Source organism: Chlamydotis macqueenii, chromosome 11 (genome assembly GCF_036417535.1).
Source record: "Chlamydotis macqueenii isolate bChlMac1 chromosome 11, bChlMac1.mat, whole genome shotgun sequence".
NCBI classification, from domain to species: domain Eukaryota; kingdom Metazoa; phylum Chordata; class Aves; order Otidiformes; family Otididae; genus Chlamydotis; species Chlamydotis macqueenii.
Genome location: NC_141566.1, coordinates 14,250,392 through 14,266,827, shown reverse-complemented (window position 1 = coordinate 14,266,827; position 16,436 = coordinate 14,250,392). Strand labels below are relative to the sequence as shown.

Sequence of the window (16,436 nt, the reverse complement as noted above, 5' to 3'; positions counted from 1 at the left end):
CCTGGGCCATCTCATCTGGTACATATGATTCTATGATTCTGCCTGTGGCTCTTTCAAGCCCACAACCCACTTGCTCTTGCCAAAGCCGTGAGGTCTGACACACAGATATTAGGAAAAATTTTTTTACACTGAGGGTGGTGGAACACTGGCACAGGTTGCCCAGAAAGGTGGTTGATGCCCCAGCCCTGGAAACATTCAAGGCCAGGTTGGATGAGGCTCTGAGCAACCTGATCTGGTTGGAGGTGTCCCTGCTCCTTGCAGGGGGCTTGGACTGGATGGCCTTTAAAAGTCCCTTCCAACCCAAACCATTCTGTGATTGTAACGCTAGTGAGTTTGGTCTCCGTTTGCTGCCATTCCTGTGGAGCATAGGCTCAGGATACTCCTGCAAAATTGCTTTTGCCTAGAGGCTGTTGAAAGTCTGAAACAAACCCTGGATGTGCAGAAAGCTAGACCTCCCAGCGTACTGTAGTAGATGTCTCGCTTGACTCTAAATGATCCCATTTGTCTACCTGAGCCACAGTAGCCATGATAACATGGAGCTCTGTGCAGGCTGATAGTGAATTCAGCTGTGTAGCTAATGGAGTTGCGTGCTTCCAGATCCTGAAGCTGCAGCTTGCCTTGAGGTCTCTGTACAGCATTGCAGTGTAGGCATACAGAAGCTGAGATGTTCATTTGGGAATGAGAAATCTGTTTAATTTGGGCCTGCCCTAATTGCTGGCATGAAATCGTTAATTGTGTCATTAATCTATAAAGATCACCAACATGCTTTGATCTGGCAAATAAAGATGCCTTGTGTTCAGGATGAGTCACAAATCTGTGAGTCAGGAGAAACGAATGGATCGCAAGAAAATGGCGATAAATTAATAGATTGGAGAGCACGGCATTTTGATGTTGCTAATCAAATTGTCTAAAAGGATTGAAGTGCTGCAAGGCTTTGATGGGTAATCCAAGACAGAGGTTTTTAACTAATATTTTGTTTTTCCTCTTTCTACACACAGACAACGTTTCCTGTGACTCCATCGCTTGCAACAAGCCCCACAATGGCTTTTAGTCCCTACCTGAGTCACGTTTCTCCTGGGATGGGCTTGGTTCCCGCAGAGCTTTTACCAAATACTCCTGTCCTGGTTTCCGGAAATCCTACTGTTACAGTACCAGGAGGCTCTGCTGGGCAGAAACTGATGCGTACGGATAAACTGGAGGTATTTGGATGTCTGATACAATACTGCTGATGGGAATGAACAGGGCCCAGCTGTTGCTCTCTGCTAGAATGACTTGATGCAGCACAGCACAGAATTTAACTTGCAGCTTTCCTAACATAGGGCTGCTGTGCTCTGCTTGAGCAGACTCTCATGCAGAGCCTGATCACAAAACCTTGGGAGGCGCTGGAAATTTGGAGCGCTCATTCTTCTGATTTCAGTGGGCGTTAGAGCAGGGCTGGATTGTTGTTTTCTGTGTGTGACGTGCCACACTTTAAGAATGCAAGTGGATTGTCTGCAGTTTCAGTGAGTTGAGTGGGAGATGTTTTGGAAGTAACAAACACTTCCCTTGTCTTATTGAGCTTTTACAAGAAGCTTTGAGCATTACATTGTTGGGAATGCTGGGTACAGGGCATTGTAAAGCCATCTCTTCTCCGCCCCCAATTGGCCGGGCATGCTGAGACTTAAGTGTTGAAGGCGCTGTAAATGTCTTCCAAACCCTAAGGAGAGGCTCTGCAGGAGATAAGGGCTGAGGACTTGAATTCAAAGGCCCCTGCCGGTGTAAATTATAACTCAGGAAGGTAGCGGAGAAGGGTGCAATTTCAAAACACATTGTTTTGTATTATGTACTTTATATTGCCTTACTGATTGCTTCCACTCTCACATGATGTCTCACCTTTCGCCACACTCAGTCTGATAGCGCATAGGTACATGATCCACACCACCAGCTATAGTCTTCAACAGTTTCTCTTAGTTCCTCAGACAAGGAAACCGTACAGATCCAGTTTGTGAAACCTTTTTTTCTGCCTTTGATGCTTCTGTGCTCATAGCTTACGAGGATCTGCAAGATCTTCATAAAGCTAGCCATTTTGGTTGCACCTTATGAACACATAAGGTGAACACACAGGTTACAATAAAACTCAGAGTTTTATTGTGGAGGGCAGTGAGACTATTTATGTGAAAGAGGCTCCTCCCATTTGAGAAAAGGTACTTATTGCAAATAACAGCAGCATACAACATTTAGAATTAAATGTCCTCCCCGAGAGTATGCTCCATAAGAAATATGCCAGCTGAGACACAAATGGCAAAGTTATTAACATTTAAGCTTTAGAGGCAGGGGAGGAATCCTGAGCTCCAAAAGTTTTGGCAAGACATTAACTTTCTGGGGTCACTTTCCATCCTGCACAAATTCTGCACTTCACTTGCATTTGGTAGTTGGCCTTGGTAACATTGTGTTCATACCCTGAACCAACTGTGAGTAGCACCAGTTGCCCCTGTCACTGTAGGAATATGTGCTACCCAAGATGAGTGTGGATTTAGAATACAGAAGTAGTTTAATGTGGCCAACTGAACTGATATTCTGTGTTGAAAATACTGAATGAAGAGTGACTTGATGTTCTGCTCAACAATGTGACTTTCTTTTAAGGTTTGTCGAGAGTTTCAGCGTGGAAATTGCACACGTGGTGAGAATGATTGCCGCTATGCTCACCCTATAGATATTGCAATGATAGACACAAATGAAAATACTGTTACAGTTTGCATGGATTACATCAAAGGTCGATGCTCTAGGGAGAAATGCAAGTACTTTCATCCCCCTGCACACCTGCAAGCCAAAATCAAGGCAGCTCAACACCAGGTGAACCAGACAGCTGCAGCTGCAATGGTAAGTAGAGCTCTTATCAAGCTGTATTTCCATTGCTAAGAGATTTCATTTGTGTCACGTGTGTCATTTGTGGAAAAGTAAGTGCTTTGTAAATGGCTGACTAGAGAGCTGAGAGCATGTGCAATATGAATCCCATCTCTTCATCCTTTCTGTGTGCTCACCGTAGCATGAAGCCCTGAGTGGCGCGGTACTTCTCACCAGTTAGGGACCCAGTGGCAAACCCTGTGATTTTCTGACATGACATCGTGAGGTGACATGAATGCACATACAGCAGCGCCTGGAACCAACACCTTCCCTGGCGAAGTCATAGGTGTCAGTTTCGCTTCCTCAGTACACAACAGAAGCAAAGACTGCCCATCCCATAATACATCCTTTGCAGGGAGATCCTGGCCTGCTGAAATAGCAAAATTTCCACTGACTTAAAAGCAGACAAGATAGCAATTGTTCAACTTGTGCCTGATACTTTTGTCAAAGCTTAGTGAAATGCCAAGACTCAAACCAAGGATGACTTCCTGACCTGTTTGACACTTTGGACCTGGTAGATATGGTCCCACTCACATTTTAATTTAAATTGTAACTTCTGATACCTACAATTCTAAAAACAAGTCAAGGAAGACTTACCAGATCAAGTTTCTAGCTGGACTAAATGTTTGCCGTTCTGTTGAATTTTATTTGGTGGCACCTCTTTATTCCAGAGGTGAGAGAGCTGGGACGATCAGCCTAGGGATGGAAGAAGAGGCTCAGGGGGATCTTACCCATGTGTATAAATTCCTGATGGAGGAAGTAGAGAAGACTGAGGAAGACTTTTCTCTGTGGTGCCCAGTGAAAGGACAAGAGGCAATGGGCACAAAATGAAATATAGGAAATTACATTTAAACATAAGAAAAAACTTATTTACCATGAGGGTGATCAAACACTGCAACAGGTTGCTTCATCCTTGGAGATACTCAGAACCTTCCTGGACACAGTCCTGAGCAAGCTGCTTTAGCTGACCATGCTTTGAGCAGGATGTCGGACTAGATCATCTTCAGAGGTCCTGTCCAACCTCATCACCTCATCCATTTTGTGATATTTTTTTTTATACATAATGTTAAAAAGGTTCTTGCCTCCTTTTTCATTTACAAGTAGAGCTACTAAAATTTTTCTGAATACTTTTTTTTTTTTAAAGGCAGTAAAAGAGGTTGCCTTTCATTCATGGTGAAATGTAATGTGAAACTGGAAAGATTCTAGAAATTAAACAGCTGCCCTGCTTGTAGCATCAGTGTTACCTGGAATGTAATTTGAAAAACCAATTTATACTATTTATTTGTCCTGGAGAATTTATTTATTAGATTTCTTACTATAAAAATAGTTATTGAAACAACGGCCCAGGTCTGTTGAAAAGGAACCTTCTGAAAGGAAACTCTAGTGTTTTTTACAATTGAATCTTCACTTTTTCACTAATTATCTAGGACATTGCTACTTAACCAAAGCCAATTCATGTTTTATTCATGCTGCTGGCTTCTCTTAAAAATGTAATTAACCTTATTTGTATGCTGCTAACTAGAATCTTTAAAATATTTATTGATGGCTTGTTGCATCACCCCTGCTACCAAAACAGCTTACATTATTCATTGATTTTTCAAGGTTTGATGCATTTACTGTACCTGTTGAGGAATAAGACTTTAATAAAGGGAAGAATGGTGCCCAGTTTTCTTGGATCAAAAAACATATGCCAGACAAATGGGTGTACCTTCTAAAATAGATTTGGAATGACTTTAAATCTAAATTCAGAAGAAGTTTCTGAGGCACCCAATCCTGCAGTTACTTGACATGCACAAGTAGTAGCTTTACTCACTCCTGCTTGGATGAAGTCAGTGCAGCACAATCAGATGAACTGGGTCAGGCTCAGTCCCCAGTTCAGGATGGCACTTAAGCGTGTGCTTGAACCTCCGTTCTGTACCAGTGGTCCTTCCCTTGCCACAAGCGCTCCTGCTGACCTCTGCATGGCGTGTAGCTGCAGAAATAGAGCTGAAGCTCAATGCAAGTCCGCTTCCAGGTGCACTCCTGACCCACTGTGCCAGCTGCAGTGAAGATGCTCTAAAGCACATGTCCCATGATGACATTTCTTTACTTTTAAAACTTACCAAGGCAAAATAGCTGAGTAGCCACTAGGCCAGGTAATTACTCAGACGCCCCACGTTGTGCATGCCTCGTCTTTTTAATATATTGTATAATGCATTCTTTTTTTTGTTGTTGTTTTTCTCTTCGCCTCCCCAAAATGTTGCTCTCTCTTGACACACCTCTGCTTGCTGTTTTTGTTACTGTGCTTGATCCCCCCTCCCCGGCCCATTGCCATCATGTGCTCGCTGCCTGCTAATTAAGACTCAGCCAGCTGTCAGATCACTGAAGCGACCGCTCGAGGCAACTTTTGACCTGGTACTTGGACCTTTCACCTTCTCGCTTTGCACGTAACCATCTTAGTCTGCATGAAAGCCTTCCGCACTTGGTCTGTTGTGTTAGTGCCTGGGGAGACTGCCCATCCCAGTCAGAAATGTTGCAGTGTGTGTTCAGACATGCCAGTCCTGCACCCTACATACCATCCATTAACTGTCTGAGTTTTGCCTCCCAAAGCCTGGATATGTTTTGGAGGCAGTGAATGATCCCGAGGGGAGGCAGCTCTGGGTTTTGAAGTGTTTTTCCAAACAGCAGCAGCTTTGGAATCGCAAGACGCAATGTTTCGGTGAGCATTTAACTCATCAGGTCTGCAGTGTCCTTGACATGCCAGAGGACTGGGTGGTGCAGGACAGATCCAGCAACTTTTCATGGTATGCCCAAAAGTGCAGCCTTGCTTGGCAGTGTCGTGCTGGTACTGCCCTGCAGAAGGGTGTTCTGTGCAATGGACACAACTCAAATTTAGGAGGGAGAGAGCTAAGCAGCACTGTCAGAGGTCTGTGCTGGGCACTGAAGCAGGTGCAGTGCAGGACTTTGGTCGTGTGTTTGGTAAGCTGGGGAGATGCCTGCCACTCCAGCTGGCTGTCTCCAGTTCCTGCCCCCATACCACAGTGGGACAGCATTAGCAAAGGGACCGAGCTCGCTCTGGGTGTCTTTTGCTTCAGTCTCAGGCACAGAATCTGCTCCCCAGACTTCTGTCTGCAAGCTGTCTTCATATAAGCTACCTTTGATTATTTTCTGAGTGTTTCACCTGTTTTCATGACACTCATAGTGAGACAAAAGTCATCCTCCCAGTCTACTGTCAGCCCTGGCTCCATAGAAAACAACTCCTTCCCATTCTTTCCAAATAATGAGAGATCCAGTACATCCTAAAAACCTCCCAGCTTCTATAGCCCAGCTGTAGAGGAGAAAGGGAAGAGTAAACACAGAGGAGCCCTGAAACCTTCAGGCTAGTGTTGGTCCTCATTCCCTCTGCTGAGAAGCAGAGACTGATTTGCTCCCCTTCCCCTCTGAAGACTTGGTTTGGTTTTTTTTTTAAGTAATCAAGAGGCTTCCTCATCAGAGTTATAGGCAGCAGCAGTAGGAAATCTTGCTAGGGACCAGCTTCTGCTAGCGGTTGTGGAATTATGCTGTAGGTGACATAACAGCCCCTCACTCCCCACTGCTCATGCCTGGCACAGACACAGCCCCAAGCCAGTGCAGGCAGTGACCCGTCCAGTGCCTCGCTGCCCTCTCCAAGAGCCACCTCTCTGAGGAGAAAGGATCTGGCAGAGAATGGGAAAGCCCTTTAATTCCCCTACCCTCCTGACCTCCCCCACTGAACAAACGCCATCAGATAAGTTACTTTTAATGATCTTCCTGCTCAGAAGCATCTGAAGGTTTGCAGCCACAATGTTGGAATATGTCACTTGCTCTGAACCCTTCAGGAAGGCAGCACAAGAGAAAGATTCTTAGTGGTGATAAGAGCGTGTAAATCTTCAGAGGAAACTGCTCAGATTGCTTCTGCTTCTTGCCAGGGAGTGGACACTATCTCTGCCCTCTCTCAGATAATTTTTGTCGTGCCTTGGACTGAAGCAGCAAGTCAGCTGCAGACCCAGCCCCTCTTTGCTAAGTGCAAAGGGGTGATCTGCTCCCAAGAGACAGTAATCTGAGGGGAACTTTGAGGTGTGATTGTTTGTTGCAAAGATTTAATCCAGTTCTCGTCTTGCAAAAAATAACAAGAGAAGGTTGTTAACTGGCACGTGGGAAATTTTGACTTTGGCATGCAGTGCATTTTTATCTGTCAGTCATGCTGAAAGATTGCTTTCCATGCCATGCAGAGAAGTGGCACAAACCTCTTTGTTCAGATGCTCGTGTTCCAGCAGGAATGTGGCTTTCCCAGCCCAAAAATGGGAGATTGCCTGGCATTTTTGTGGTGGGAATCGTTCATTGGGATCAGTGTGGGCTATCACATGGATACTGAACTGAATTAACCCTTGTACCAGTGCAGATGGTCTGATCATATTGTATAGGTTGCATACCCATGTGTGCACACAAACACACAGGCAAAAAAGAAAGTCGGAAAAGGTTACCGTCAAATGCTACTGCTACATCTGTGATGGTCAGAGCTTGTCCAGAGGAAAATCACAAGCAGCAGGATGAGGTAAACTCACCAAGTAAGTTCTTTTCTATAAGGTTTTAGTCTAGCTCCTGTCCTGCAGTGGACAGGCACTTGCCGCAGAATTTGGTAAAGTCAAAATGTGGTGAGGAGTCTACTGTTGCCTTTTGTAGGTGCTGCAGGACACACTTGGGGGATTCCTTCAGAACAAGGACACGAGGCAAGACAGAAATGTTGTATCCCTACGAGCTGTTATAATTCCTGCAGGTCCTGGAACTGATATAAAAGTTCTGGCCCATTTCAAATGAGACACAAATGAGACTCCTGTATCCTTGCCAGATCCCTGTGCAGGAGCTGTATTGGCCCAATTTTATCATGTGCGATTTTAGCTACCTCTTCTGGGCATTTGTAGATAGATGTTTCAGTGAGTGTGCTCCTAGCTTGGTGCTCTTACCTTGACACAAGGGCCGGAGAAGTGATGAAGCCAGATCCTTCTGTCACCCTGGGCCCCCCTGCACCTTAATATCTAAAATAAGATAGGGTGGCAATAGGAGGAGCGTGTCTTCAGGGCATGCTCCTGTACGGATGCTCGCCCAGCTGCTGGGATGGGAGAGGTGACCCACAAGGCTATGTGGAACCAGAAGCAGCCCGAGACGGGCTCCTGTGCCCACAGAGCCCACATGGCAGAGCTGACCTTCAGGCTGCACAGCAGCTGCTGCAGTGTGCTTATTTCTTTAGAAGACACTGGAATTTTGTGTTTTTTTGGGCTTCTTCGCCCAGGTGCTGTTCAGGCATTTCTTGGAGGTGCTGTTCAGGGAGCAGCAGTGAGACTGCTGTGGCTTCTCTTTCCCTTCCTCCCAAGGGGCTGTAGCAGAGTAGGAGGAAGGGTGATGTTAGAGAGATGATGGGATAGTCCCTGTTGCCTTGACATCCCTATAGCCTGTTGGTGTTTGTGTACTCCCTCTGTCTGCAAAGCTGGCCTCAGGAGTTGTCTCACGTGTAAAGAGGGAGGACATCACGGCGAGGTCTCAAAGCTTTCAGCTGTTCTGCTTTTGGCACTGCCATTATGGGATAATGGGCTTTGGGGTGGTGACAGCCTTTGGCCAAGAAGCAAGGAGTCAAAAGTCCATTATGTCTGGCACAGTTGCATTGCTATAATTAGTAATTTTTTTTTTTCTGAGGCAGATTTTGGAAGCATCTGAAAAAGAATGTTTTGCAATCAGGCACAGTAAGGAGCGTGAATTTAAGCGGCAAGCTCTTCAGTCACTGTAAATCTCTCAAACACCTCTGATGTAAGTGGAGCTACTCCAGTCTCTGCAAGCTGCAGATCTGTCCCATGCCTGGAGGAACATTCATATAGCCATCATTAAATAGATGAGATGTAGATACAGTCAGATTTAACATAGATGCAGCCCAATGAGGGCTCCCCTGGAAATTGAAACTCTTAGATCTTTAACTAAAAGACCTTATCCTAAATTACGAATCTTAAGCAAAAGATTTTGGTCTCTTTGTCCAAGAATGATGTCTCGTGTTTGACTGCTGTCTTTTGGTACTAGCCAGAAGAAATCTGGAAAGATTAAGTCCTAATGCTGGCACTGAATGCCTGCTAGCATTAGCAGAGGATGTGTGCATGTCTGAGGGCAGTTTTGCAAATGCAATTTCTTCCTCTAATTTTCTTTTTTTAATATTAAAACCACCTAAAAGCCACCATATGAATAGAGGTAGGATGGTGTAATATTTTGCATGGAAGTATCTTGCTTAACATTTCTCAGATGAGCAGTCTCCTATAGCAAATTAAATTTAAAGTGAAACCTGTTTCTAGATGGTGACAAACTGTTGCAAGCTTTCACTTATATTCTGTTGTATGTCGATCTTCATAACGCTTTAAAATCTCCTTACTTCAGGGTACTGTGTTTGTAGCCTTAACCCTTCATTAGCTAAACCTCCTCTATTACCTACCCTTCAGTGTCACCTATTAAAAAAAAAAAAATAGGAGTGATAACCCTATTTTTCAGCCATTGTTTTGCTACATGATATAGACTAACACAGCTAGGCAGAAGTGACCTGATTCTGCATGACTTCCACGTGCGTAAATCTCATTGACGTCAATGGGAGCCTTACGTGCAAAAGGACTGCAGGGCATAATTAAGAAAGACCCTTTTCTATCACAATGTGGAGAAAAAATGTGGTTTCTACTTGGGTACAATGAAAAGCTGTAAATCATTAGAAACATTCCTGTCTCCTAAGAACCTGACATACTACTTTGCTGTTGAGACATGCTTGGGTGAATGATGAGTAACTCACTGAGAAAAGTTCCTGAGTCGGGTTAATGCTTTTTACCAAGTCTGATCATGAAACAAGTTTAACAGGCTGGAAGAAGCTCAGTGGTGTGACGGAACAAAAAGAGAGGATTTGCCTGATAGCAGGGCCCACCCAAATCTTCTTTGAACACCAGATTTGTCAATGGCTTTTTCCACTGTTAATAATGAGCAAGCAGTATTTAACTGTTGGAGGCCTTCTAGAAATCAGGAGCGCATCCAGATCTGCTGGTGGTGAGCTGTGCCGCTGATGCAGGCAGTGGAGAATCAGGCCTGTTCCTGACCGTGTTGCTCAGCCTCTCCACTGACAAGTGGAAATGTATTTTACTACAAACATAATGTCATGCATGTAATTGGCTACAGCTACTGCTCTGCCACCTTGGCACATGGGTCAGCTGCAGATGCGTGTGCACACTTCCGTGCTTCTGCGCATATGTGTAGGCAGGTGTTGAAACAGGAAGAGGCTTGCCTGTTTTTTTTCCATGGCATTTGTTGCTTATGCTAATCTTCTTATTTTTAAATAGTAATCAACTGTATTTCTCTTAGCTGGTATTTTTTTTTTAAATGCTTGTTGCCTGCAACTGCTCTTTGTTCAGGTGACCACCTCTCCCCTTTTTCCTCAAGTTTTTGTTGTTTGGTTTTTTTTGTTTTTTTTTTTTTCTGTGTGCCCAAGTCAGTCCTCCTGAAAAGCTCCCTTAGCATCCCTCCTCCTTCTCGACTGCCCCTTCTCCTGGTGCATTTACTAACTGCTTACCTAGTGAAGTTGTGGTTTCACCTACTACTACTGTGATTTAGCTGCTCTTCTCTTTCCTATCTTGTTAAGTTGACACAGTTGCAGGTGATTTGCAGGCAAGACTCCCTATTATTTATTGCATGATTGATCTACATCTGGGCCCCTTTTTTTACTCCACTTGTCTTTAATGACTCCCTTATCCACAGGCCCTGCCGCCTGGTGCACTTCAACCTTTACCAAAGAGGCCAGCACTTGAAAAAAACAATGGTGCCACCACAGTCTTTAACCCAAGCGTTTTCCACTACCAACAGGCTCTAGCCAACATGCAGTTGCAACAGCCTACATTCATCCCTACAGGTAAGTGTCTCCTTGCTTTCCCCAGCATTGTAGTTGTCTCTTTAATGACCTAGATGTTGAGCTAATGAGCAGATTTGTAAGAGTCCTTAGCAAAAGAGTATCGGTGTGCAGTTTCATGTAAAAAATGGATGAAAAGTTAACGTTTGTTTGACTTTTTTTTTCCTTCACCTCCTACAAAACAGAGCTTTTCACTTGTAGAGATCCCTTCTTAGCCTTTTTTTGTTTGGTTTGGGGTTTTTTTTGAGCGGTCAAACTAAGAAAAAAGTCTGCATGTTTCTCGAATTCATACTTTCTGTTTCTCCTCCTTATGGTTCAAGTGGTTAATCCGAAATTAATTCTTTGACTCTTGCGTAGCACTCTTACAGACTCATGTTAAAATGTCTTGTGGACCTCTGTGCCCACTCACTTGAAGCTGCAGGTATCTTTCTGAGCTTTTGTCTCAGTGACCTACATATTCCAGCAGCCATGATGTTTATAGAGGGAACAGCTCATCTTTAGTAAATACAAATTATATAATCCTCTTTAAAGGCATATATTTCCCTCTTGCTTGTCTTTTGACCAGTACAATAGTCTAAGCTTTTAAAAAGCAATTTAACTCCCAGCTTTTATTTTACCTTTAAGGTCTCAGAGTAAAACTGAAAGATGCAGTTCAGTAATTCATATAGGACTCGAAATATTGACATGGCAGATGTGACTGCTGACTAGCCAATTAACCTCTATTCACTGCAGCCAAATGAAAAACAAAACCTGCTTAGAGTAGTAAGTATTATAAGTGGCTGAATTAGGAATATTCTGGAGTTGATAGCTTATTTTTCACTATCATTATTATCATTGCAGAGTATCATAAGAAAATGAATGCCCTATGTTTTTAGTGTTTACTGCTATATTAACTTGCCAGAGGATATTTACAAAAATATATGAAGTCTTCCTTTGGGCTGGCCCCTCGAGGTGAACACACAGTGAATCTGCACCTTGGCCTTGCTCTTCCTTGGGGTCAGGGGAAAAGCTTCAGAGGCAATCCTAGACTGAGACCAAACTGTGTCTCGAGTGTGAGCATGGGTCCAGAGAGCTGAGACCTAAACCCTGTGCTTGTGTGGCTTTCCTGTTCTGAGAGCACTTGGAGGCACTCAGAACTCAGCAGCTGCCAAGATGTTCTTCCAGGGAAGTGCAGTTTTTTATGGAGAGGTGGAGGGAGGGACTCCGGTAGGAGCCTCCCTCCACGTGCTCTGCAAAGTGCTCTTAGAGGGGATGGGCTGAGCTGAGCTGACCTTACCACTCTCTCTTAGCTGCCAAGCGAAATGCTTCTCCAGGAAACACTGACACCTTTGAGAGTGCCAGCTCCCCAAACTGGCTACACGCTGCTCTTTCATGAGGTCGCAGTTGCCAAAGTTGACATAAGGACACGTATTTCTGGTGTGAGCACCATAAATTAGCTTTCACCCAGCATTCTCACTGTGCTGTTGTGCCCTGTCTTGTGGCAATGAAATTACGCAGAGGGCTGATGCGTAACAGGTCTATTTGCTGGCACTTGCCCTCCTCTGAGGACATTAGTGCTGGGCAGAGCAGCAAATTTCCAGTCAGAGGACAGATCTCTGATGAATTTACGTTACGCATCCCCATTTTCCCTTATGGCTCAGACTGCAGATCTGATCTTGGCCTTTGCAGCGCTCTGGAAGGTGTAGCAGAGAAGTGGCACGTAGCAGCTCACATCTTGAGGAGGGGAAGCGAGCTGTTGCTTTTCTTAGTTTCTCCTGTTCAGTTATTGAGAGATCAGCACCATGGGTTGCCATGGGTGGGAAAGTCAGGCTGTCTATTGAAAATGGCATCATCACTACAGTTGTTTCAAGTCCAGAAAAAAACTGCCTCTTTCAATTTAAGCTGGAGACTTTGAATCCCGATCCCTGCTTGCAGGAGTAAATTGCTTTTGGAAAGTCAGTTTTAACATGAGTGTAATGTTCCTCTAAGGGCAATTTTTTTTCTGCTGATAGGATCAGAAAGAAATCAACATACCCAACACCAAAAAAAACACCCAAACAACCCTGATTTCTAGGATAGATCATATAATTTAATACCAGGGTGTGAGAAGAAATATATTCTCTACTACCCAAGAATTCAAGAATTAATTTGGTTTGCTATGATCTCTTAAAACTGAATTTAAACTATTTATGTACCAATATGCAGAACCTGTTTGCATGTGCTTAAATACAGAATGCTGCAAAGAGAATACCTGCTTTTTAGTTAAAGTGATTTCTAACACTGAAGCTTCACTAATGGAATATCCCTTTTGTTCATCTTTTCACGCTTCAATGCATGGTGTGCAGGGTCAGTTCTGTGCATGACACCCACTGCAAGCGTTGGTAGGTTTTTCTACACAAACTTCTCAACTTTTCCTAATCTGAAAGAGACAGCAAGTTAGTATGCATCAGTGAGAACCTGGGTGGCTGAGTGGTGTGACTGTCTATCTGCTGTCTTCTTTGAGGCTTAAATGGTTGTATCCCTTTTAATTTCCGTGCAGTGCAGTGTTTTGTGTGACTAATAAGATAATCCAAGGTGATATGTTCCCACCCCTATTTAGTTCCGCTGCAGAGACAAAGATTTCTCATTTAAATGTCTTTACAACCCTTTTAAGTCACCCACAAAAGGAAATAGCAGTGGGAGGATCCTGTTGATTTATTTTTTTTGTGTCAGACATCAGGTGGATTAGAGTTTGGATTTTCAGTTTTCCTTCTGAGGACATTTTAGGAGAGTAGTTTAATAAAGGCACTAAGGAGGGAACACGTCTTGGGTCAGCCCTTCTGCCAGACCAGTGGGCTGCTTGTACAGTGAGAGAAGCAGGGCATAAACTGTGGACTGGCTGAAGATGCATCTCTTTAGTGGAGTGTCAGCTGTGCAGGTACAAGGAACGTAGGGAGATACCACTGCTGGTCTAGCTGGGATACAGTGAGGCAACCGGGCTGGGTACATACTCACAGCTGCTGCAGGGATCCAGTACGTTCAGGCTCAGAGTCTTGAGTCTTTATGAGAACCTGTGCAGGTCTTTGTGCACAGCAGAGTGTGTGAAAGCTGAGTTTTCATCCTCCAAACAAGGTTATACAAGACTACCAGCATCCAAGTGTGTGCCTGCTTCAGCCAGAGGGAGAGAGAGGCGGGAGCAGGAGCCCTGGGGAGAGTGCGAGGATTTCAGGGAGCAGATCTGAAAGCTTTGGCAGGAATGGCTAAGGCTAAGCACTCTGCTCTCAAACCTCCTCAACCCTACAGCACAGGGAGGACACACCGCTTGCATGACAAGGAGCTGAGCCCTTCAAATGCACCTCTGCCTCTAGGAAACCCCAACCCACATGCTCCAGTGTCCCATGGCTGGAGCGTGCCCAGCCCACAGGCACACGTGCTACTCGCTGGGGACAGTCGTTTCTGCTGGGGTGGAGGGAAAGGCAAGTCTGCTTCCCCACCACATGTTTGCAGGGACAACCAGGCCTTCCCGCAGGCTCCCCAGCCCCACAAAGCCCCCCTGCGTTTGGAGGATGCCCGTGTGTGCCCCAGAGCATCCCCTCCAGCACTGTGCTCTGCGGGACATGCAGCTTCAGGAGGCTGCCGAGCTCCCTGCTAATGTGTTGTCCTTTTGGATGCTCTTTCTGCAAATTGTAGCTGTTCAGATGCATTTGTGTATTTTTCCCTCTTGGCCCCCTCCCCTCTACACCCCTCCCCACACCACAAGAGGGGAGTTTTGCCAAATCCTCTAGAATTAGGGTGGAAAGGAAGCATGCTGAATTTGTGCAGAGAGATCTTGGGCTGCTAGCCGCTCGTTTGCAGTGCCTCCAGCTCTGTCCCATGCCGAATCATCATCCTGGCTAGAGAGAGGCGAGAAAACCCAGTGAAAGGGCTGTGGCGGCCACCACAAAGTGCATCATGTACCTTTGGTTGCTGGTGGGGATGGGGTGGGGAGGGAAGGGGACAAGCTTTCCCAGGTGGGCGGGAGGGTGCGCTTGCCAAAATGTCCCCACCCAAAGGAACGTGCACTGGCTGTGTCTAACTCCCCACGGGTGCGAGCTGACGTGGGCTTTTGCTAGCACACCCACCCTCTCCCCCCTTTGGAAATTTGGCCCTCAGAGTCTAATACATCATTGTTCTGCTTATAAATGTACTAAGTGTTGAGAATGTTTTGGTTTTTTCCTTAATTATAATTGTAATTGGCTTTTCCCCTTCTCTCTTGTTTATTTTTTTTCCCAACGCTGTCTTGCTTTGCACTGTGATTGCATGCTGCGCCCCGATGTGTCCTTCATGACGATGTCACATGGCTTGTTGCTGTGATTCCTGCCACGCCCCCAAATCCACCACATGTTGCCATGGTTACATTTAAAAAAACAAACAAACAAAAAAACAAAAAAAAACAAAACGCTCCACCCTCCCGTATGTTGCTTCCATGGTTCCCTTCCGAAAGTGCCCATGATGCACGGTGCTACGCCCACCACTGTGTCTGCAGCAACAACTCCTGCCACCAGCGTCCCCTTCGCTGCAACAGCTACCGCCAATCAGGTTTGGCCCTTTCAATGGCTTTCTTTCACGTGTTCAGATCTCGAGGACCGGGCAAGGGCCGGATCCTGCGCGGGGCCGAGCGCCTTCCCGACCCACTCGGCTTGGCGCAGGCTCGGGCGCGCAGAGGCAGCGTGTGTGTGTGTGTGTGTGTGTGTGTCCGGGGATTGGTGAGGGGGCACCGGCCAGTCCTGCTGTGTGCGGGATGGGCGGCAAGCCCGGCTGGAGCGTAGGGATGGGCGATTGGCAGGGGTGCAGGCACTTGTCCAAAAACAACACCCGCGGTCCTGAAAAACTGGGCTGTAAAACTCCCAAGTACACTGTCACACAAGACCTGCAGTACTTCTGCTTTCAGTCTCAAGCAGAAATACCACCCTGAGCATCCTTCCCCGTGGTATTTTGGCATGTCCTCTCCTGGCTGGAAAGTGGAAGTGAAAACACAAAGTGGCCTCCTCCCGTGGCAAGATTGGACTCTAAAAATGACAAAAAAAAAAAAAAAAACAAAACACAAAAAACAACCAAAACCCCCCAAACCAGGGGCAAGGTTATGAAGTCTGAAGCGTATTTATACCAGTAGCATGTCACCCATCCCTACAGAAATGACTCTGGATGTGCAGTACGTGCCGTTGTAGCACTGCCATAAGTGTACAGGATCTCATGCATGTCTGCCGAGCCATAATTCTCTCCAAAACTTTCCTCTGAAAATACTGAGTTGTGATGGCTGCTTCCGCACCAGTCCTGAACTGTATATGCACAACCTGTCCTAGTGATGCTTCCTGATAATTTGGTGTGCCACAACTTTTCCCAGTTAGACCAGAAACATTTCAAACTTTTTTTTTTTAATTTCCCCCCCCAATACTAATTTTAGCATTTTTATTTGTCATGGTCTCAGGTTTAGAGCTATTGCAAAGAGAACGGGGTGTCATTTTGTTCTGTAGGAGGCTGTTAGCCATGCCGAGTGTCAGTAATATCTCGGGGGGCACCCTGTAGTCTTTTGCTAGTACAAGGTCATGAGGCTTTCAGTAGAAGTTTTGCCTGCATAAGTCCTAGGCAGTGTTTTACTGCTTGCAGTAGGGATTGTTAATCTTTTTTCTGTGCTTTATTGTTA

At 45.4% G+C, this 16,436-nt stretch overlaps 1 protein-coding gene across 6 annotated transcripts in view; it reads left to right on the top strand.

The window, feature by feature from the left end:
• MBNL3 (muscleblind like splicing regulator 3) overlaps positions 1–16,436 on the top strand; it is a 98,393-nt gene that overhangs the window by 71,219 nt on the left and 10,738 nt on the right. For 2 of the 6 annotated variants that reach the window (XM_086756406.1, XM_086756402.1), the window contains exons 3-7: positions 999–1,199; positions 2,623–2,859; positions 10,648–10,798; positions 13,120–13,155; positions 15,237–15,331. In XM_086756406.1, the coding sequence (XP_086612532.1) occupies positions 999–1,199; positions 2,623–2,859; positions 10,648–10,798; positions 13,120–13,155; positions 15,237–15,331 (720 nt within the window). The remainder of the gene's footprint in view (positions 1–998; positions 1,200–2,622; positions 2,860–10,647; positions 10,799–13,119; positions 13,156–15,236; positions 15,332–16,436) is intronic. The other 4 variants (XR_015259703.1, XM_086756404.1, XR_015259702.1 and 1 more) reach the window with 3 other exon arrangements.